The sequence below is a fragment of the Caloenas nicobarica genome, chromosome Z (assembly GCF_036013445.1).
Source record: "Caloenas nicobarica isolate bCalNic1 chromosome Z, bCalNic1.hap1, whole genome shotgun sequence".
In the NCBI taxonomy this organism is placed as follows: domain Eukaryota; kingdom Metazoa; phylum Chordata; class Aves; order Columbiformes; family Columbidae; genus Caloenas; species Caloenas nicobarica.
The window spans coordinates 77,679,822-77,700,268 of NC_088284.1; the positions used below are offsets into that span (position 1 = coordinate 77,679,822).

Here is a 20,447-nt window from a genome sequence, read left to right on the forward strand (position 1 = left end):
GAGCCCATTGCAGCACCTTGAGCAACACCAATTTAGTTTACAAAACTCGTGCAGTGCAAACTCTGAGAAAACATTGAGAAAACATATGTCGGTTTAATTACCATATGGTAGGAACTCCTCTAACAAAGTATCCTTCATCAGAAACCTCTCAGGTGACGCCTACTATACAACACCAACTTGGTGTGAAGTCCCTCAAGAAGGTTTTTCAGTGAATCATATCTGAAGAGCTGTGACTGGCTAGGTAGGCCATAACCAGTTACAGGCCTCAAAAATAACAATTGGAAGTTAATTAATATAAAGCTACTGGAGAGTGTCCAGAACAAGGCTACAAAGTTGGTGAAGAGTTTGGAGAGGAAGCCATACGAGGAGTGACTGAAGTCACTTGGTGTATTCAGCCTGGAGGAGACCGAGGGGAGACCTCATGGTGGCCACAGCTTCCTCACAAGAGGAGGAGGAGGTGCAGGCACTGATCACTCCGGTGACCAATGACAAAAGCTGAGGGAATGGCAGGAAGATGTGCCAGGGGAAGTTTAGGTTGGAAATTAGGAAAAGGTTCCTCACCCAGAGGGTGCTGGAGCACGAGAACAGGCTCCCCAGGGAGGTGTCACAGCCCCAAGCCTGACAGTGTTCAAGAAGAGACTGGACAACGCCCTCAGACAGACACATGGTGTGAACTGTGGAGTTGTGTTATGCAGGGACAGGAGTTGGACTTGGTGATCTGTGTGCGTCTCTTCCAACCAAGGACATTCTGTGATTCTAACTGAGAGCTAGATGGTGAATTAGCAGCTCTGGGAAACTGGCAGCATGATGCACTCTTGTTTCTTGCTCAGAACTGTTGCATATGAAGTAGGTTGAAGCTTCCACACAATTGCTGTTTCTTCCTCATCTATGCTGGGTACGTTCCCTAACATTTTGCTACCAGCTTTCTAAATGGTGGTTAATAGCGTTAATTCTGGGTGAGGGAAAGAGACTTCTGCTGATTTCACATCAAAGGCAAACAAGTAAAACTGGTAAGACATCACTGTTAGCTCTCCAAAACACTCAGATCAACACAAAATTCGACTGTGGGCCAAATGTGCTCAGATTATAGCCTCAACTTGCTTTTCTCCTGCTGACTTACAAACTGCTGATAGGCAGCGGTATGAAGTCCAGCTGGCAGCCATTTACTAGTAGCTCCCCCGAGGGGTTGATACTGGAGCTGATGACACTGTTTTAATACCTTTAATAATGACCTGGGTGACGGAGTGCATTTCAGTCAGCCAGTCCTTTGCTAGGGGTAAATAAGAAGGAACAGGGCTGCTCTTCAGAGGGCACTGGACTGTAGAAATGGGCTGACGGAAATCCCATTAAGTTCAACAGAGGCAAATTCTGGAATGGAACAACTCCATGCAACAGCACAAGCTGGGGACAACTGGGTGGAAACCAGCTTTGCAAGGGCTTAGGGTCCTGGTGGACAGCAACTCGAATATGGGTCAACGGTATGCCCATACTGAGCTGTGTTACACCTGAGTGTAGCCAACAGGTTGAGGGAAATGATTATTCCCTTTTGTTTGGTACTTGTGTGACTTCATTTGGAGTATTGTGTCCAATTCGGGGCTCACCAGAACAGGAAAGACTGTGACAAACTGCAGCAAGTCCTGGACAGGGCCACCAAGATGGTCACAGGGGCTGGAGCACATAATGTATAATCTGAAGCTGAGGGAACTGGGTTTGTTCAGTCTGGAGAAAGAAGGCTAGTGGCAGATCTTACTGATGTCCACAACTGCTGTCTAGGTCAGAGGATGCAGAGAAGACAAGCTAAAGACTCTTCTTGGGTGGTAGGACAGTGATAGGATGACAGGCAACAGATCGACGCTGGGACCTCAGAAAATCAAAGCATAGGAAAAGATGTGGACATACTCCAAACTCAAGGAACAAGGTCACGATCAATCTAAGTTGGCCCTGCTTTGTGGGTGGCCTAGTGGGCTGTGTTGGACCTGATCACTTTCAGAACTCCAGCCTACATAATGCTGTGATGCCATGACTGAATCAAAATTACTGCAAAATGCCTGCACATGAGTAAAAAAGCCAGAGAAATGCCCTGGCTGTCCTGTGCTCTGATCTGACACGGAATTGTAAGCCCGCACAAAATATGGATACTCTGATACGATTTACTCTCTGCTATGATTAAACTCTGGCTTTCTCTGTATTGTTGGCTTCCAAGTGTGTCCTTCGCAATCAAAATACTCTTTCTTATGTGGATTATTTTCTAAAGGCTTGTTATTTGCTATCTACGTTTTCCACTGCTGTGATCCTTCTCACTCTCCATGACTGTCAGCAAGAGTAACCCAGCTGATTAATATACGAATGAGGCTGAGGGGAGACCTTCTCACTCTCAACAACTACCTGAAAGGAGGTTGTAGCATGGAGGGGGTTGGTCTGTTCTCCCAAGTAGCAAGTGATAGGACAAGAGGAAATGGCCTCAGGTTGTGCCAGGGGAGGTTTAGATTCAATATGAGGAAAAAATTCTTCATGGAGAGGGTTGTCAGGCATTGGAACAGGCTGCCCAGGGAAGCGGTGGAGTCACCATCCCTGGAGGGGTTTAAAAGATGCATAGATGAGGTTCTTAGGGACATGGTTTCGAGACGTCCTTGGCAGTGCTGGGTTAACAGTTGGACTTGCTGATCTTAAAGGTCTTTTCCAACCAAAAGGATTCTATGTTTCTATGAACTTTCATTCTTCATTCCACATTACTATTTAATGTGTTAAGCAAAACCTGGACAGTCACATTTCTATAAATGTTATGCTGGTCATCTTTACTCAGTCCTACTCCGTCATTATGGTTCTCTGACCAGTTTGCTGTCTGCTTGGACCATGTTTATCTCCAAGTAAAGTATACCCTGGGGCTGGAGGGTGTGGGGAGGTGCAGGGTTCTGTTCCTCTTCAAGGACAGCTTACTGCTTTCACTGCAGCTGTACTTTTTCAGAGGATATGCTCCAGGGAACGGCTGCAGCAGGAAATACACAACCTGAAAGGTTATCAAACAAAAAAAAAGAGAATCATAGATTATGATTCAATAAGAAGATATTAAATGTTAAAAAGATGGGTTGGTGCATTAACCCTAGACATACAATGTTAGTTCTCACATTCTCATATTTAAGTTTCCCATGCAATCAATTTTGCACTGCTGAGATCCTTTTCTGCCAACAAAGCTCTTTCCTGATAGATTCAGACACTGATTATCTATAAATCTTTGGAATTTATTTGATTAAATACTCGAAGAAGAGCTAAATGCCATGCCTCAAGTACTTTTATAATCTTCTTGACGAAAAGATCAGCAACTAGGGATCAGCAAAACTAAACTCTCAGGTCATGCTCCATCAAAGCACACACATCGTTCATCAAGCAGTTCATGCAGGGTGAAAACTGGAGAGAAATTTGCCATTAGAGGAAGAGGGAATAATGGGCACTGAACTCCAGCTCTAGCAGGCAACGGACAATGACTTTGCAAGAAGTGCATCTGTACAACAGTGAACACATTCTTCTGTGCTGAAACTGCCACACAAATATTGCTCTAATAATAAATACCTTGTCTAAATGGCTGGAGTTATGTGAATAAACTGTGTTCATTTGCATTTGCACCATAGGAGGAGCAAAGGCCTTCAGAAAACTAGAGATCCTTTGACCTATGCACTACTAAAACGCTAGTGTTAATGACAGACCTTTCTCAAGATGTACAAAAGTTAAAAGAAAAAAACAGTACATGAGAGGAACACAGGCTGAAAGCACGTAAGAGCCAAGGAAAACAGAATTCAGGGAACTCTCAGCCAGTCAGGAGCATAATTACATATACTGGGAGATTCAAGCATGAACACATAAGGCAAATTATTTGTGCCAAGACTGAACTGGGTTTGGAGCTGTGATGAAGTTAACACACACAAAGACTGACTCCGAGAAAAGCCAACTCTTGCAACAAGCCCATGGCCTGGTGAAGAGGCATTGTCAATAAACTCAAAAGTCAAGGAGTAGATCAAATGTAAAATTCAAGCCACTAGCGGGGTCAGGGGCTGGACCAAGGTGAGGGAGGCAGGAAACCCAAGCACAGGACACAGTGTGGCAGGCCTGGGGCTGCCTCAGGAGTGGCAAGGGATGCTGCAGGACAGCAGCTCCAAAGAAAGAGAAACACTTGTTTCACAAAGACGGCTATAACTTTCCTATACTTGGTAGCTGGGCTCCTACGAGATATGCAACAGACATTTTCTGAATATTAGCAGGCAGGTCTCCTGTGACTGAGTGAGCTACTAAACAGCACATATTGTCTGGAGCGCCTCAGTTTTCTGCTAAGTTGTAAGGTCATCCCTAATATGAGCTGTTAGTACAGAAAAAGAGCAAGACAGTGGAGGATTTACTGTAACACATCTTGCCAAGAAATATAACACAATATGCGCTACAGCAGAATCAGAGTGGTTGAAGACTGACTTACTGTGGTATCTCCGAATCTGGGCTCTATTCCATGCACTGGTGTTCACTCAACTCATGGAAAGAGCAAACAAAATTCATGCCTCTCTAGGGGGGTTCCCTGTAATGATGACTTTGGTAGGTAGGGTTACATGTGCTGATTTATTTTCTGAAGCCTGATTTAACAGCTTAAGACCCAAGCGTGTAGCTATGACAGTTGTAATAGATTTTGCTCATGACACCTTACGCCTACAGTCACTTGGTGTCCTAGCAAAAACTGACTAGACAGACTTTGAAAGTTCATGAAACTGCCACTCTTACAAGACTAATGCACACCTGAACATACTTCATGTAATTTTTCTCTGGAAATATAAAAAAAGGCAGCAGACAACATGGGGAATGAATTACAGCTAGTATCTACATGCAGAATTATGTTACTAGTAAGATTTGTCACAATATAATTTAAGACCTGCCAAAACAATTAATGTTCATCTTCTACTGTAATGCCTTTTACAGTTTACTTTCAGCTTAAGGCTTGATTAAAAGATTAAAGACTTCAAACTGCCATTTATTTTGCCTGCACAGATGCCTGAAGACACGGCACACACAGAAGTGCACTGTGTATTGTACAGAAGTTCTACCAACTCTAGTCTTCCAGGAGGGTACAAACATAGAGTCATCTACTGCACAGCATATTGTTGCTGATTGACATCATGTTTTTAATTCACTCAGTATAAATTATTATAGAAGAAGACTAGGCTCATAATGAGAAAATACCAGCTATATTACAATACTAGGTTATCAGTAAAGAAGGGTCTTTAGCATATTTATTTCATCTACCTACTTCCTGGGAACTCACATGGATCCACAAGCTTCCAAGAAAAAATAATTAATGATGTCAGTTAATTTTAGTTAATTTTGTGCACACACATATTTTTGTTTGAAATGCAAATGTTGTCCATAAGTCTTCTGTCTGTATCTTTATCAAAGTACCCATCTCAGCTCTCGTTCTGGTTCTGTAGCTCTGCTTTCTGAAGCAGTTACAATTGACAGTCATTTGGCAACAGGGGCATGAGCAGAGTTATCAGGAATGTTTATGAACCTCATGGACACCAATGATAACCATGTTAAAAATTATTAATATCTATTTCTTATGCCTAAAAAGGCCCATACGTTGATGATACTGCCTAGCTAGCTAAATCTGTATCACCAAATATGGAGATACTTATATACATGTATTTCGAGGTGGACTTCTCTCCTCCAAGCCAGAACACCTTCTCAAACCCAAACCATCCAAGAATGCAAAGATAAATTACTAATTCCAAAAGTTAGTGGCAAATCTTAAAAACATGTCTAGGTGCCTAGCTCCAACAGAAGTCACATAGGAGATGCCTAAACAAGAGCTTGTTATCCAAATGGCTTTGCACTTACAAACTATTGATCATTTGGGCTAGCACTTGGCAAATAAAGACAGGAGACTACTGGCACTTTGACTTTCTTCTGTAGAAATGCGGGATATGTATTTTTCTTGAGGGACAGGATTACAAGATATGAGTAAGACCGAAAATAGTAGAAGCAGTGTAGGGCACCCTCCCTTGCTGCTCAGCATGCCTGTATCCCTATGTTTGCTTCTGCTTGCAGCTGTAGATCATTGTTTTTCCTTTATTCTGTGAAACACAGCAGCTTTATTCAAAATACAACCAATACTGTAGCAGAAAGAGGCCATTACATCCCATGTATGCCAGTGAACTGCAGAGGATAATCAGTTCTTCAGTTATTCATTCTTTTGCATCATCGGTCCTAGAAATTAAAACTTACTCTGTGATATTAAGGTAGTAGCTAAAGTGTAGTGCTGTGCAATTCAGTTTAAAATCATATAGTTCTTCCCTGTGTGTTTGTGAAAAAGCAAAAACTACGTTCTCATATGATAAAACAATGTCTCTTTAACACGCACCCATCGAGAATAACAACAGGGAAAATTCTTGTGCTGTATGACAGTGTGCATTTAATAATACTTTTTCACTTGATCCATGCTTTCCAGATTTTCATTTTGATAGAGAAGTTAGAGAAGTAGTAAAACACAGTGTTTCTTTGCAGTGTAAAGTAACTAAATAAAATAGCTGACCACAGGTTAACCTTTAAAGGTATCAGTTCATCCAGGCACTTCAGCACTTGCCTAAATATAAACCTTTAAATATGTGAGTTGATCCAGCAACATAAGTGAATTGATTGACCAACATATTTAAGCACTTGTTAAATATCCTGAGAGAATCACAGCCACAAGCAACACAGCCTGATGGAAATAACATAGGGTGACGGTCATTTGAGTAGGCTTACTGAAGCCTACTGAAGGTGCAGCAATTAAATTCATAAATATTCAATGTCATCATTTAACACAGACGAGAAAGCCAAAAAAAACCAACCAAACAAACAACCAAAGAAAAAAAAAAAACAAAACCAAACCAAACCAAAAAAAAAAACAACAAAAAACCCCTGTTCAGTTTATGGTGAATAAACCAAAGTGAACCTCTGTACAGGTGCCCTCAGAATACTGCAGATATAAAAGAATTTAAGCAGAAACAGGCCTTATTTTTTCCTTTCTCTCCCGAGGCTTACATCAAAACAACCAGAAAAATGCCACCCTGACAAGTAGTATTAACCATCCAAAAAACACAGGCAAAAAAGAGTGAACAAAGATACCGACAGCCCTATGTCTGGCACATGTTCAGCAGATAAAACTTCCTTTTTTGGGGTTTGAGGATTATGACCACTATCAGCCAGAACAAAACCAAAGTCAATTGTCAAGCTTCATAAAGAATCTGACACTGACACATCCAGTTTCATGGCTGTGCTTCTATGAAATACCAGACCACAAGGGACATCTTGATATTTCTTTTCCAATTTACCACAGTCTTTCTTTGGGCCCCCAAAAATGCAAGTGCATCATCTCCATCTTGTAAAGGAGCTGCAGCTGCAAATCTCAGGGTTTGCAGACAGAACATTTTTCCCTTGACGTTCCTTCATGAGTTCTTCCTACTGCATTCTTCTCGCTCTTTTGCATTTTTCACTCTCCTGAACCTACATCACAGGCCGTGTCTGGCATTTAACCACTGCCATTTTTTGTGTCGACCTTCCCATTTTGCCATCTTTCCAAGATGCGCTTCTTACTGAGCTACTGTCGTGGTCTAAGAGGACAACTCCCACAGACACGGACTGAGGAACACCGAGTCAGAGCTTGAATTATGCTACTTGCTGCAAGAATGGGTGAACCAAAAAAAAAAAAAAAAGAGAGAGAAAGCATCTTTGAAGGAGAGAGAAGGATTCACACATGCTTCTCTTTCTTTGGTTACTAACATCGAATGATAAAACCAGAATGTCAAGATGTCACAAGATGTCATCCCAAATTACCAAAGATTCTACAGGATCCACTGGTCCAGATTTTCAATTCTGCTGTCTCAGATCTCCGAAGCAATTTATATTCATGATGGATTTATGAAGAAAGCCTCCTAAGAGAGGCATTAGACTGTGGGGCTATGAAAACTGTGCTGTGGACAGGCAATGTGGTGTCTTTTAGTAAAATATGAAAAAAAGGGCATAAAAATTTTACAATGATTTGCATGACTGCTGTCTTGCTCATTTTTCACCTGCTGCCTGTGTACAGCAGAGCTCCCAGCTAACTAATGACAAATTGGAACAAACCTAAAGCAGTGCAAATTTAAACAGGTGTGGTCACTATCAAAGAAGTTATATTTGTGATGGAAATAGTGTCTTATTGATTTAGTAGAAAGGTATTAAACAGCCTTTTCCACAGCCTGCAAAGCTGGCCAGGAATCCTAAGGGCCAGCCATCCTGCCTAGACACACACACGTAAAATTTCAGACTGTGGAAAAGAAAGAAAACACATTCAATACTTCAGCAGAACAGGAAGCAAAGAAAGTCCCTTCTCACTGCTTTTGCTTACGCTGTTCTTCAGCTTTTCCCTACACCCATTTCCATGTGCACATGGGAACCAACAACCTGTTGCAGTCAAATAAAAACCTGCACTGAAGCAAAACCAGCAAGGAGCCCACACACACCAGGAGGCATGTCGCTGTCTCCACTTAGTGAAAATAACCTGACAGACAGATGGACATATGTGATGGACATAACTAAATGTGTGCACGTATTTTCTTTTTGTTTGACAAGTATATCAATTTCCACCCACTGCAATACATAAAATTAATCAGGGCATGTACACTACATACACATTAGCAGGCACTTCACACCAGCTCTTTTGAAAAACCCTTACAAGTACTTAAAAACCTTCCAATACATCAATGTATGGCTATTCATAGACTAGTCTTATCAATACACAGTATACATACATCTGAAATATTTGTGATGATTGATGCCTGTGGGATCTTTGATTGCCTTGATCTTCCCTCCCTTGGGCCAGTGTCACCGGTTTCTGCTCCCTTTATGGATCAGCTTTGACCATGATTACTTATCTATCTGCTCGCTGGCAGGATGCTGTGGAACAACTGGGACCTCATGCTGTGGTTGAGCTGTAACTACATCAGCAGATTAGTTATTTTTAATTTTAAAATGAAATCCTGAATCTTTCTGGGTTTATTTCCTAGCTTATTAACAGTAGCTCTTAAATGGCATTCATAAATTATCTTTACCTGCAGTAAATGCACTCTAGTTATTCTTAAATCTGTGGTTGTTCTTACTGGCAGTGATGCAGTTTAACAGCAAGAGCAACGCATGCTTTGTGAACACCTCCCTCTAGTGGATGCAAAGCCCCTGAAAATCAGCAAAATACAGCAAGGCAATTTCTCTATAGAGACAAAAATATTAAGGGTAACTAATAAAGACGTAATGGTGCTCAGCTGTCCTTGTAACATCAGCTCGAGAGCACCAGGAAGGGTAATGGAGATCTGGCAAAACCATTTAAAATACAACAAACAGAAGACTGACTTGAGAAAAAAATTCTTATTGGATTAATATTTATTTTATTGCTAAACAGAGGCCTCTAATATAGTCCTGGAGATTTACCATAAAGGAGCAGTTTGGAGAGAGTGAAATGTGTCATGAAGCATTTCAAAAGCTATCCTCCTTCAGAAAGCCTCCTGTAAATTTTTCAGGTGAATGTTGGAATCAGCTCCACTGCTGCAAGGCAGAGGTAGGGACCATTTAGATGCCCCAGCCATCACTTGTGGTGAAAGCTAGACTCCATCTAAACAAGACTGACTTAACAATACGAGCATTTAAGCCTGTGTAACTGCACCAGCACAACTCCCCAACTGCAAAGAGTCTGGCATAGAATGATGAAGCGTGTTGGCGTCAAAACTGTGGGAATGCGCAGAATCATAGATCCATTTCAGTTGGAAGAGAACCTCAAGACCATAGAGTCCAACCATAACCTAACTCTAGCACTAAACCATGTCTTAAGAACCTCATCTTTTAAATGCTGCCAGGGATGGCGACTCCACCACTTCCCCAGACAGCCTGTTCCAATGCCTGACAACCCTTTCCGGGAAGAAATTTTTCCTAACATCCAATCTAAACCTCCCTGGTGCAACTTGAGGCCATTTCCTCTTGTTCTATCACTTGCTACTTGGGAGAAGAGACCAACCCCCTCCATGCTACAACCTCCTTTCAGGTAGTTGCAGACAGCGATAAGGTCTCTCCTCAGCCTCCTTTTCTCCAGGCTGAACAGCCCCTGTTCCCTCAGCCGCTCCTCATCAGACCAGTGCTCCAGGCCCCCCACCAGCTTCATCACCCTTCTCTGAACTTGCGCCAGAACCTCAAGGTCCTTCTTATAGTGAGGGGCCCAAAACTGAACACAGGATTCAAGGTGCAGCCTCACCAGCGCCGAGTACAGTGGCACAATCACTTCTCTAGTCCTGCTGGCCACACTGTTGCTAATACAAGCCAGGATGCTGTTGGTCTTTTTCCTCGCTTGGGCACACTGTTTCCAGGGGTGTGCAGCTGCACCCACGGAAGAGTCACCAAAGGCCACGGACCCAAGGGTGGGACTGTCCCACACACCCTTCACAAGCAGCCAAGCAGGCCACCAGTGGCAGAGCCCCAGCCTCTGCCATGTCCCCTTCCTCAGTAGCTCTGCAGCACCCCTGAAACGCTGCCTGCGCTGTGACTTAGGCACAGCTTGCAGCTCCCCTACAGACTGCAATATGTGAAGCCAGCTGGCACCAGCTGCAGTGCCCAATGACCCACTCCACACTCAGATGCAGGACAGGCTGTGGTGGCAGGGCTGTGCAAGGAGAAAGAGCACTGGAACAGGCTGCCCAGGGAGGTTGTGGAGTCTCCTCTGGAGACATTCAAAACCCGCCTGGACACATTCCTGTGTAACCTCATCTGGGTGTTCCTGCTCCAGCCGGGGGATCGGACTAGATGATCTTTTGAAGTCCCTTCCAATCCCTGACATTCTGTGATTCTGTGAAAGGCACCTGCACAAGGACAGTAACTCCTGCCACCCCTCATGAACCTCCCAGCTCCTCCGGCTGCTCCCCTGGAAGCACAGGTGCCTGCAAAGGGCTATGTCCCACGATCCTTTTACCCCTGCAACAAAGTTAGAGGCTGAAACATCTGCTTCAATGAGACCATACAGAAAACAGCCGTCCACATTACTCTGTGGCCATTCACGGAAGAATGTTGTTTTCACAACTGTAAATCTGAAATGTGATAAAGACTGAGACACATCCACTATAACACCTTAAATGTAAAACAAAGCCTCTTTGCACGAATTGAGGAAATGTACTAATGCAAACCAATTTCTGTGGGTAAATGTTGGGGGCAGGGAGAAGGTAGTGGCGAGAGAGCCAAGAAACTATACCTTAAATGGAAATAAATAAATAAGGCGAGGGGGTCGTTAGAATTGGGAGTAGTGAGAGAGGTAAACTGAGGCAGGACATCCAGGAAGCATCAGAGAGGCTGCATACCCTGCAGTACCCAACCCAAGGGGAACACGGGAGGGAATTCATGGCCGGGACTATGGGAATATAGGCAGGGGCCTGAGCCTTGTTCGGGGTGCCTGGTCTTGCAAAGTTGTATATAAAACATGCTTTGCTGAGAGACACTGCCTAAGCCTGGTACATCGGGAAGATAATCGTTTCTTACACTGTCAAACTGCAGGTGAGACCATCACGGGCACGCCGCACTTCGGCGGCACCGTCAGGAGGGAGGTGAGCACCGGATCTCCACACATGCGCTTGGGCGAGGCCGAGAGCTGCTCCCGGGCCAGACCGGCCCCGTCGGGAGGCGCTTGCGGCCTCTGCCACACGTTGGCGGTCGGACCGGGCTCGGCCGCCCCGGCCTCACCCCGGACGGCCCCGGCCCCGCCTCAACATGGCGGCGGGACGCGGAGCCCGAGCGACAAGCGGCGGCGGCGGCGGGAGGAAGTGGCGCGCGGCCCGCCCCTCCGCCGGCCACGGGGACTCCGCTTCACTTCCGGCGCACGGCGGCGGCCGCTCTGTGAGCCGGTCTCGACTGCCGCGGCGGACTCGGGTGAGCGGCGTCTCCGCGGCCGCTTCAGGCCGGGGCCCCTCTCGGGACGGGCCTCGGGGTCCTAGCGCCGCCGCCTCGGGGTCCTAGCGCCGCCGCCTCGGGAGGCGGGCGAGGGAGCGCGGCCCTGAGGTGAGGGGAGGGGAGGGGGGGAGGCGCCTCAAAGCCCCTCGGCGTCCGGGTCGGAGGAGCCGCCTCGCTGAGGCAGCGGGGCCTGTGCCGCACTCCGGGGCTCCCGCGTTCAGCTCCGTGCCTCCCTTCAGGGGCCGGCGCCGCCATGACCAGATGGGCCCGTCGCGGCGGCGCTGCCGCCGGGAAGGCGCTGGCGGCCACCCCCTGGGAGGAGATGGCGGGGCGGGAGGGCGGCCCGGGCCCTCGGCCGGGGAAGAACGAGCAGGAGAAGGGGAAGAAGAAGAAGAAGGAGTACCTGAACGAGGATGTGAACGGGTTCGCGGCGTTCGTGCGGCGGAGCTGCCCGCGGGGGGAGGCGGCCGAGGCGCTGAGGAAGGACCGGCGGCGGGAGGGGAGGAGGCTGAGGCGGCAAGAAATGAAGAAAAATGCCATGGTGAGTTTTGCCTTGGGTCGTGGGTCTTTGCCTGTGGGTGGCAGCTTGTTGAAAGCTTGAGGGAAAGCTCCGTGTGGGGATCACACATCCCTCAGCCCGCTGGCACTGCCTGGAGCTGGGTGAGGAGCCCGAGTGCCCGACCTGCTCCAGACTGTGTGTGTGCTGGGCGACATTTCGAGCTAAAGTGAACAAACAGCGAATTTGAGCGCCTTTCTTATGAGGAGAGACTGAGGGAGCTGGGTCTGCTCAGCCTGGAGAAGAGAAGCTGAGAGGGGGTCTAATCAAAGTTTATAAATATCTCAAGAGTGAAGAGGATGGTGCCCAACGACAGGATGAGGGGCAATGGGCACAGACTGAAGCACAGGAGGTTCCATCCGAAAATGAGGAAAAACTTCTTTACTTTGAAGGTGCCAGAGCCCTGGAACAGGCTGCCCAGAGAGGCTGTGGAGTCTCCTTCTCTGGAGACATTCCAGCTCGTCTGTGCACATTCCTGTGTGATCTGCTCTGGTGAACTTGCTTTAGACTCCCGAAGTGGGTTGGACTGGATGATCTCCAGAGGTCCCTTCCAACCCAAGCCATTCTGTGATTCTGTAGTTTCAGTTGAACTCTTAGACTTCGGCACAGCTCTTCTGTTTCAACATTGTTATTGCTACCCTTTGATGAATTTGCAGCCCCCCTTGTCTCCTGGATGAAACTAATTCAGTGCGTTTCTATATGTGATTCATCAGTACAATGTTTCTGCTGTTTTGGGGCCTCCTTCTGCAACATCTTAAGAATTGGAGTGAGATCTCCAGCAGACTCTAATAAGACTGTCTAAAACCAGTTATCTCAGCACAAACTTACGCATTCAGCATAAAACTTACGCTGAGTGTAATCTGGGAACATAGTAAAGAGAGTTACTGCTAATTAATCTGAGATATCTAATTTCTTTGTGCGTAAATTGTAGAGCTGGTGCAACATTGCTTATATTTACCTGTGCACTTACTGCAGCGGTACTTAAAGAGCTTGGGGAATTGCACCGTAGTCAAAATCGAGTATCATTGTTCATCTAGGGCAGTCAGTCATCAGTGCATAAATACCTCGTATAGAGTGTTGTTGGTGAATGTAGAAAAGTACCCATAATAATATGGTTTAGTGGCATAGGCCACTGACAGTTATTTTGTGACAGAGTACGAGATCTCTTTTGTCTGGCTTTTTTTTCCCCTGAGAAAATCTCTTGATATGTTTGCCTTCTAAAAAGCTGGGAGGCCTTATTAGGCTGGGATTTTCAGGTCTTCGAGTACTATTCGCAGAATCTTGTCTGTTTATGTTAAGGTAATGTCAAATCTCAACACTAGAGATATGTATCTGATAGTATCCTCAAGGCTGCAGGCAAGAGAAATAGCGGCCTAGTAAAAGTCAACTGGGTATAGGTGATAATCAGATAATGAGTGACTGGATTCTTTTGTAATGTCAACCGTAAGTGCTGTGTTTTGCTTTGTAAACTGTGAAAATGCGTATAACCCAATTTGTATTTTCAAAGGTATGTTTCCACTGTAGAGAACCTGGCCATGGTGTTGCTGATTGTCCTGCAGTGCTTGAAAGTCAAGATATGGGTACAGGGATCTGTTACCGGTGTGGATCCACAGAACATGACATCAGCAAATGCAAAGCAAAAATAGACCCAGCAGTTGGTATGTCTCAGGAATTTGTATTTTTCTAGATGCTTTGTCTGGGTTTTCTGACTACTGAAATCCAAGCTTTGTATTTTAGTAATTTAACTGTTCTGAGGATATAAGTTAGTATGTTTAAAGGAATACAATATCGTAACAATGAACCTAAAAGTGTGAGAGACAGGATAATGTTTATAGTGTAATAGTGCAGTAAAATATTGTCCTTATAGTGTGCCCACAGTTGTCTGTGACTCTGTAAAGTTTTTAATGTGAATCATAAACTGTATGGGATTTTGCAGGGCCATTCCCGTATGCAAAATGTTTCATCTGTGGTGAGATGGGGCATCTGTCAAGGTCTTGTCCAGATAATCCCAAGGGATTGTATGCTGAAGGTGAGTGCACTAATTTACTAAAACCAAAGCACATTTTTGACACAGAACACAGTAACATGGAAAGTGAATGAGGATGTGATTAAAAGGAGTTTCCGAGTGTCTTTTACTCTTGGTAAAAGCAGATTAATTCTGGGAAATTTGGTGTTAATATCGATTACCCAGCAATTTCTGGTTTGTAAGTTTAGTGTTAAACAATGAGCTGAGATGCAAAGTGTGATAACTGGCTTGTGCTTGCGATATTGAGAGGCACACAAAGAAAAAATCATAATAGGCTGTATGTTTGTAGTCAGTGTGTATTTAAATGTAAATATACAAAAGTACGAGTTAAAAACATACTCTCACACTACAGGTTAAGACTTTGAGAGGTGTTCATGCAAAGGCTCTCACTAGAAAGAGGATGTTTTCAGTTTAGGTGACTTTAATGAAAAATATGGTCCAAGTTTTAAGATTTCACTCAAGATTCTGTTCTGCCTGATTGTTGGCACTAACAAATTGCATTCTGTATGCCATTGTCTCCCAGTACAAACTTGAGTATGTCAAACTCAAAAAGGGTGGTCTTACAGCACAGTTAAATTGGAAGAAAAATCACTTTGAGTGCTTGGATTTTGAGTAGAGTTTATATTTCGTACCTCAGTACCTGCGGCTGGATTACCTGCCTCTCAGGAGCACGTGTTAATTTCTGAATTCCTTTGAATTCAGCTTGTTTCTCAGAATGAGAGCTTCCAGCAAACCAGAAATATTCAGTATGTGGTGACTGGAATTCATAGTATGTGATGCTTTACAGAGCAGTATGATTACAAACAGCTCTGTCTGTCTGTCAGAGACACACAGACAGGGGAAGCTGTGTTTGCAGCTTCCAAAGCTGGCCATGTAGCTCCTCCACAATGTCCTATTGTTGTGCCAAGGAGTTCAGACCTGTCCGTGGGGACGTTTCCTTGTCTTATTTATAGCTTGCCACTACAGACAAGTGAACGAGGTTTTTCAATATACATACAAGAGCAAAACAGTGTAGGAGGGTTGTTTTGTGTTTGTTTGTTTTCCCTGGAAGAGTAACAACCTTCTCTCTTAACAGGTGGCAGCTGCAGGCTTTGTGGCTCTGTGGAGCACTTCAGGAAAGACTGTCCGGAAAAACAGAATGCAGGTGAGATGCAGGAGAGGGTACAGAGTGGAGTTTGAATGCACAGTTATGTATATCTACTGTTTTGCCTGGCTTTGGTCAGGAAAAAAGGGTTTGAGAAGAAAACTTGCGAATAGCGAAGGTGACTTTCTTTGGGGAGTGAGTGCTTATTACGAAGGCGTATGTGGAGGAGGCATTAGGTTGCAATGCAAAACTTGAACTTTCTGTTAAAAAAATAAAATCCAGCTTGTGGGTTTCTGAAGATAATATAAGCTAATGTGTATTTGCTAGCTGGTATTTATGCTGCTGTTCAGAACTTAGCAGCTGTAGAACAAAACTGTGGGGTTTTTATGATTTATCTGTGGTGGAACTGTATATAGTTGCATGGTGGTGGTAGGGGCAGCTTGTAAAAGCTGCAGTTGCAGGGCAGTGTTCAAGTCGTTGAAGACAGGAGATCTGTCCAGCTGGATTCGCCAGGTAATAAGCTGCTCACTTACATGTTTTTCAGTTACATGTGTGGGTGAAAAAATCACATTATATACAAAAAAAACTGTGGTAAGGAAGGCAAAAGCATCAAAAAAGGGTTTGAAGAATGATTCTGTTACTGAAGTGGAGATACATTTGTGCATTTTTCTGCTCCATTTGTATGACTTCTAGAACTCTTCAGTTAATAATAAGCCACTTTTTGACTTGACAACTGCTGTTTAATTTCCCAAGGGACATTTTAGTTGATGTTTCAAAAACTAGTATTGCTGGTTAAAAACATTTGAATTAATTTGAACTGTGGCACCATTGGTAAGAATTGTAATAGTCTTCGAAATCAGTCTACATCGTGCAAAGTGCTTTTAGATAGACTATAGAAAGACAGCAGAGAGCTAGCAAAGAAGTTGAGGCACTACAGCTTGTAATTTATTCAGCTGGAGTTATTTGGCCTGCTTTAATATACAGAAGTTAATCCAAGTAAACATTGATTTATCCGTGTGACATTCTTGATATAGTTTGATTTGTTGCTGTCAAAATTAGATTGTCATTCAGAAAAGAAATATCAGTTGGTTAACTGTTTTCTCTAGGAAAGGGGTGTGAATTGGTCTAAATGGCATTTAAACAGCAAAAGGATGATGTCGATTATATGCAGGAGTGTGAGCTGAGAGCTGTAAATTTTGCTCTGTTGTGCCACCTCAGGCTTAGTTTTTTCATCTGAATAATAGAGAAAGTCTTTGCTTCATATCTAGAGGTGCTTGACATATTCTGGTATCTTCATTGTAAGAGTTATTGGGACTTATGTGAGAGCTAATTTATTGTCTGCATACTCTTTGAATGTTCCTTTGGACAGTCAAATAGGAATGAACACATAGTAATGATTTCAAACCTGTACAACCTGCATGTGAGAAGGGAGTTTACAAAACACACACACACAAAAGTTTTGTAAGGAGAGTTGGCTTCAGAGCTAGAACTAAACAGTCAGATCTTTGGTGAATTAATGACAGGCCGTCATGGGCCAAATCTTCCTCAAAAGTGAAAGTTTTATACAATGTTAATGCTTAGCCTTTCTGTAATATCTTGTCTCTCACTCTGCAGATCAGGTTACAGTTGGGCGATGGGCCGTTGGAATGAGTGCAGATTATGAAGAAATCACAGAAACATCAAAGCTGCAAAAACCGAAAGTGAAAGTACCCAAAGTTGTTACTTTTTGAAGGCCTCTTGCCTCTAAACCAGTTAGCTGGCACTGCTTCTCTCTGGAGTAGTGACTACGCTGAGTGGGTAACTCGTTCCAGAAAATCAAGCGGACTGCTGCTACAGCTAAATTATTTTTTTGTCCCCCTCATTTTTCCAGTTTGCCTCCAGGTCTTACCTAGCTTACTGAACACCTGTAAACAACAGAAACACAGCAGGCGGGTATTTTATTTTTATATATCTCCGCCAAAATACAGCATTTCCTCTGATTCACAGAGGGAGTTCTGCAGAGGGAAATCGACTTCTTGTAACAGGGATCTGGCTGCAGTAACCAAAAAGGATTTGTGCATTTTACCACGGGGGTCTATGACCACTGGATTTCGGTGTCAGTATTGTTATCTTAAGAGTGATGCTTTTTCGTGTCAGGGATGAACACAATCATGCTGATCTTAATAAGAGTATTTCTCTATTTCTCTGAAAGGGATTGTGGCTATTTTCTAAAGACTCTTTTTGGGTTCTGGTCTGGTTTTGCCTTCTTTTAGAAGTGGATTTCTTGCTCTGTATGTGCCAGCCTGAACAGTCTCGTGGTGAAGCTGTCAAGTACAGCCTGCAGAGCTTGAGAGCACAATTCCTGCTACTCAGCTAAGTGCGTACATGCATTAACGTGGTAGGTTATGCATGTTGGATTGTTTTGAGTATTAGTCCAGAAATGGAATCATGCCATTCCTCTGCTGTCCATGGTGACATACACCCAAAAAGACTTGGAGAGCAAGTGAGCAGCTTGCTTAGTTTCTTTACTTTTTTCAAGGAGCGTGTTCAAAAATCTTGGTGAGTTGGGAGTGAACTTCGTATTACACACGCGTGCTTACTGGCAGATTTATTTATTTTTAAATGGAGACTGCAGCCTGAAAAACTGATATGTATTAACGAAGTCACAAAACCAACTGAAAACGGAGTTCCTACAACAGCTCTGCAGGTACTGTAGTAGTTCAGCGCATGCAGCCAGTGGCAGTGGGTTTTCCCTTCTGTCTGATCATCTCACCCAAGATGAACATGGAAACACAATGTTTCTGGAGAAGTGCAGCTCAAGCTCATCTCGCAGCACAAGCTGCACAGTGTTAAAGCTATTGCTGCTAAGGGATTAATTTATCCTTTTAATAAAAGTGTCCCAATGGTCCATATGTTGCCTTGGTGAGAAGACGGAACATGAGATAGCAAGCTTGAGCTCAGGACAGGGTTTTGAGGTGCTTTGGACCAGCCACAGAAACGATGGATTTGGAACATCTTTTTCTTACAGCAAAAAAAACAAATGCAGGAATTTAATTGCGTGGATATATTTTATATTTGTACATGTTAATTATTTTTAATAAAATGCTGCTAAAGAATGCAATAGTTGGGGCTCTTATTTTAGGTTTCCTGGTTTTGCTGTGGATAAAAAGGCACATTAAGTTGACTAAGATAGGGTATGTATGCTCAGTTTATAATAGAGCACACATTTAAATGGGGAAGAGGAGTGGATGAAATCAAGGATTAATTACAGAGTTTTAATTAACTATTGGATTAAAGCTCAAAGCAGTATCATTTTAATGTGAACATTTTGCAACAGGCATTTATCGCAGCTTAAAAGATGTTTCCATTGTATGAGTAAATACATTGTTTAAAAAGCATCTTTTTAGATCATTTTCTGTCTTTAAAAACTCGTGATATTGTAACATGTTCTTTTACCTGTAGGATGTTGTAGCCATGCCTCTTGGCTTTCCCAGTGGCACCAGTACATCCCAGATCAGAGGTTGGTGTCGGGAGTGTGGTGTGTCAGTTGTGGCTCAGGGTGCAGCCTCTCCTCCCAGGAAAGGGGCTGCTGTGGGTCTGAGTAAGATGCAGTCACCTGGTTGTGCTACTGCAACCTGAAGCAGAAGCGTCCCTTAGACTGCTGAGTTACACAGAGAAAAAGAAAATTCACTGTTTGCTTCCCACTGCTGATCAGTCACTTTGCTCGGTGAAAGGGACTGCTAAAACCAGCATGATGCAGGGCAGTTGTAGCAAAAAAAATTCCACAAGAAGCCTTTGTTCTCAATCTCGAGCTTCATACCTGTTGCTTTGATCCATCTTGCACTTGTCAGGCTGTTACACCTGCCCACTTCTCATTTGTCCTCTGAGAATAATGAATAGACTTTGTCAGACTGGTAAATTTCAGTATAAAGGCAACAGCTGTTTCCAGGTAATTGCACATAGGATCATAGACTAGTTCAGGTTGGAAGGGACCTTCAAAGGTCATGTAGTCCAACCCCCCTGCAGCAAGCAGGGACATCCTCTGCTTCAGTGACTGCTGAGGAAGATGAAGCACTGAAATGCTCATGCTACGCTCTACAACCACCGCACCGGTTAGCAATCTTCAGTCGCTGTTGGACAAAACTGCTTGTTAAATGCACCCACTCATCCCCCTCTACGTGATTTCACAACAGTACATGTAGCTGGAGAAAGCTATTTGAAAAGCAGCTGTAACAAGCGCTGCAAGTAAAGATGCATTGTACCCACAAATAAATTTAAAAGTTAGGGAAATATTTAGAGTTTAAGCAAAGTTTGTGTGCTGGAAACCTTGTTTTAGTGGTTTCACTGAGGTTGGTAAAATACAATGAAGACGCTTCCTGTATGCCCACAAAGACACGTGGTGGCTGCATGTGAACGTGGCTGGGCTTGGCAGTGCTTTGCATCACAGTGGCCAACATCTCGGTGTTGGGGGCAGAGGGCATGAGCTCAGCAAATGTTAGTATTTCAAAAATGCCAAATGCTGTTCTCCAGATAGCCTTTGCAGTAACCCTATGGCTGAGTTCAGTGTGTGTCTCCAAAGACAAGTTGTAAGCTGCTGCACAGGGAGTCACCTTGATAAGAAACACTTGGTGCAGGCAGCGTTTGGGCTCTTTCTCCCTGATGTGATAGTTTATTCAGAGCTGAACATTAGGTGTCTCTATTCCCTAAAAATTGGCACTACAGAGACTTTCCTGCCCACTCAAGAGCTTCTCTGCCATCATCTGCACACAGCAAGTGTGGGCAAGACTCTAGGAGCAGAGCTCCTGGTCCACAGAGGTGGGCTGGACCCTTCCGTG

General features: G+C 44.0%; 1 protein-coding gene across 2 annotated transcripts; it reads left to right on the forward strand.

The window, feature by feature from the left end:
• The first annotated feature begins 11,879 nt into the window (after positions 1 to 11,879).
• On the forward strand, positions 11,880 to 18,728 carry ZCCHC9 (zinc finger CCHC-type containing 9). Of its 2 annotated transcripts, none has more exons than XM_065656580.1 (6): positions 11,880 to 11,946; positions 12,207 to 12,508; positions 14,031 to 14,181; positions 14,460 to 14,552; positions 15,625 to 15,693; positions 17,248 to 18,728. In XM_065656580.1, the coding sequence occupies exons 2-6, from the start codon at positions 12,221 to 12,223 to the stop codon at positions 17,361 to 17,363; spliced, it is 717 nt and encodes a 238-aa protein (XP_065512652.1). In that variant the 5' UTR covers positions 11,880 to 11,946; positions 12,207 to 12,220; the 3' UTR covers positions 17,364 to 18,728. The 2 variants fall into 2 exon arrangements, with proteins under 2 accessions (XP_065512652.1, XP_065512653.1); XM_065656581.1 differs by lacking the exon at positions 11,880 to 11,946 and adding an exon at positions 11,953 to 12,075.
• The last annotated feature ends 1,719 nt before the right edge of the window (positions 18,729 to 20,447 follow it).

Excerpts from the sequence above, each read along its gene's own strand:
- ZCCHC9 (XM_065656580.1), top strand. The coding sequence starts at position 12,221 with ATGACCAGATGGGCCCGTCGCGGCGGCGCTGCCGCCGGGAAGGCGCTG. Across the intron at positions 12,509-14,030 it reads AAATGAAGAAAAATGCCATG|GTATGTTTCCACTGTAGAGA; the intron begins GTGAGTTTTGCC and ends GTATTTTCAAAG. Across the intron at positions 15,694-17,247 it reads TCCGGAAAAACAGAATGCAG|ATCAGGTTACAGTTGGGCGA; the intron begins GTGAGATGCAGG and ends CTCACTCTGCAG.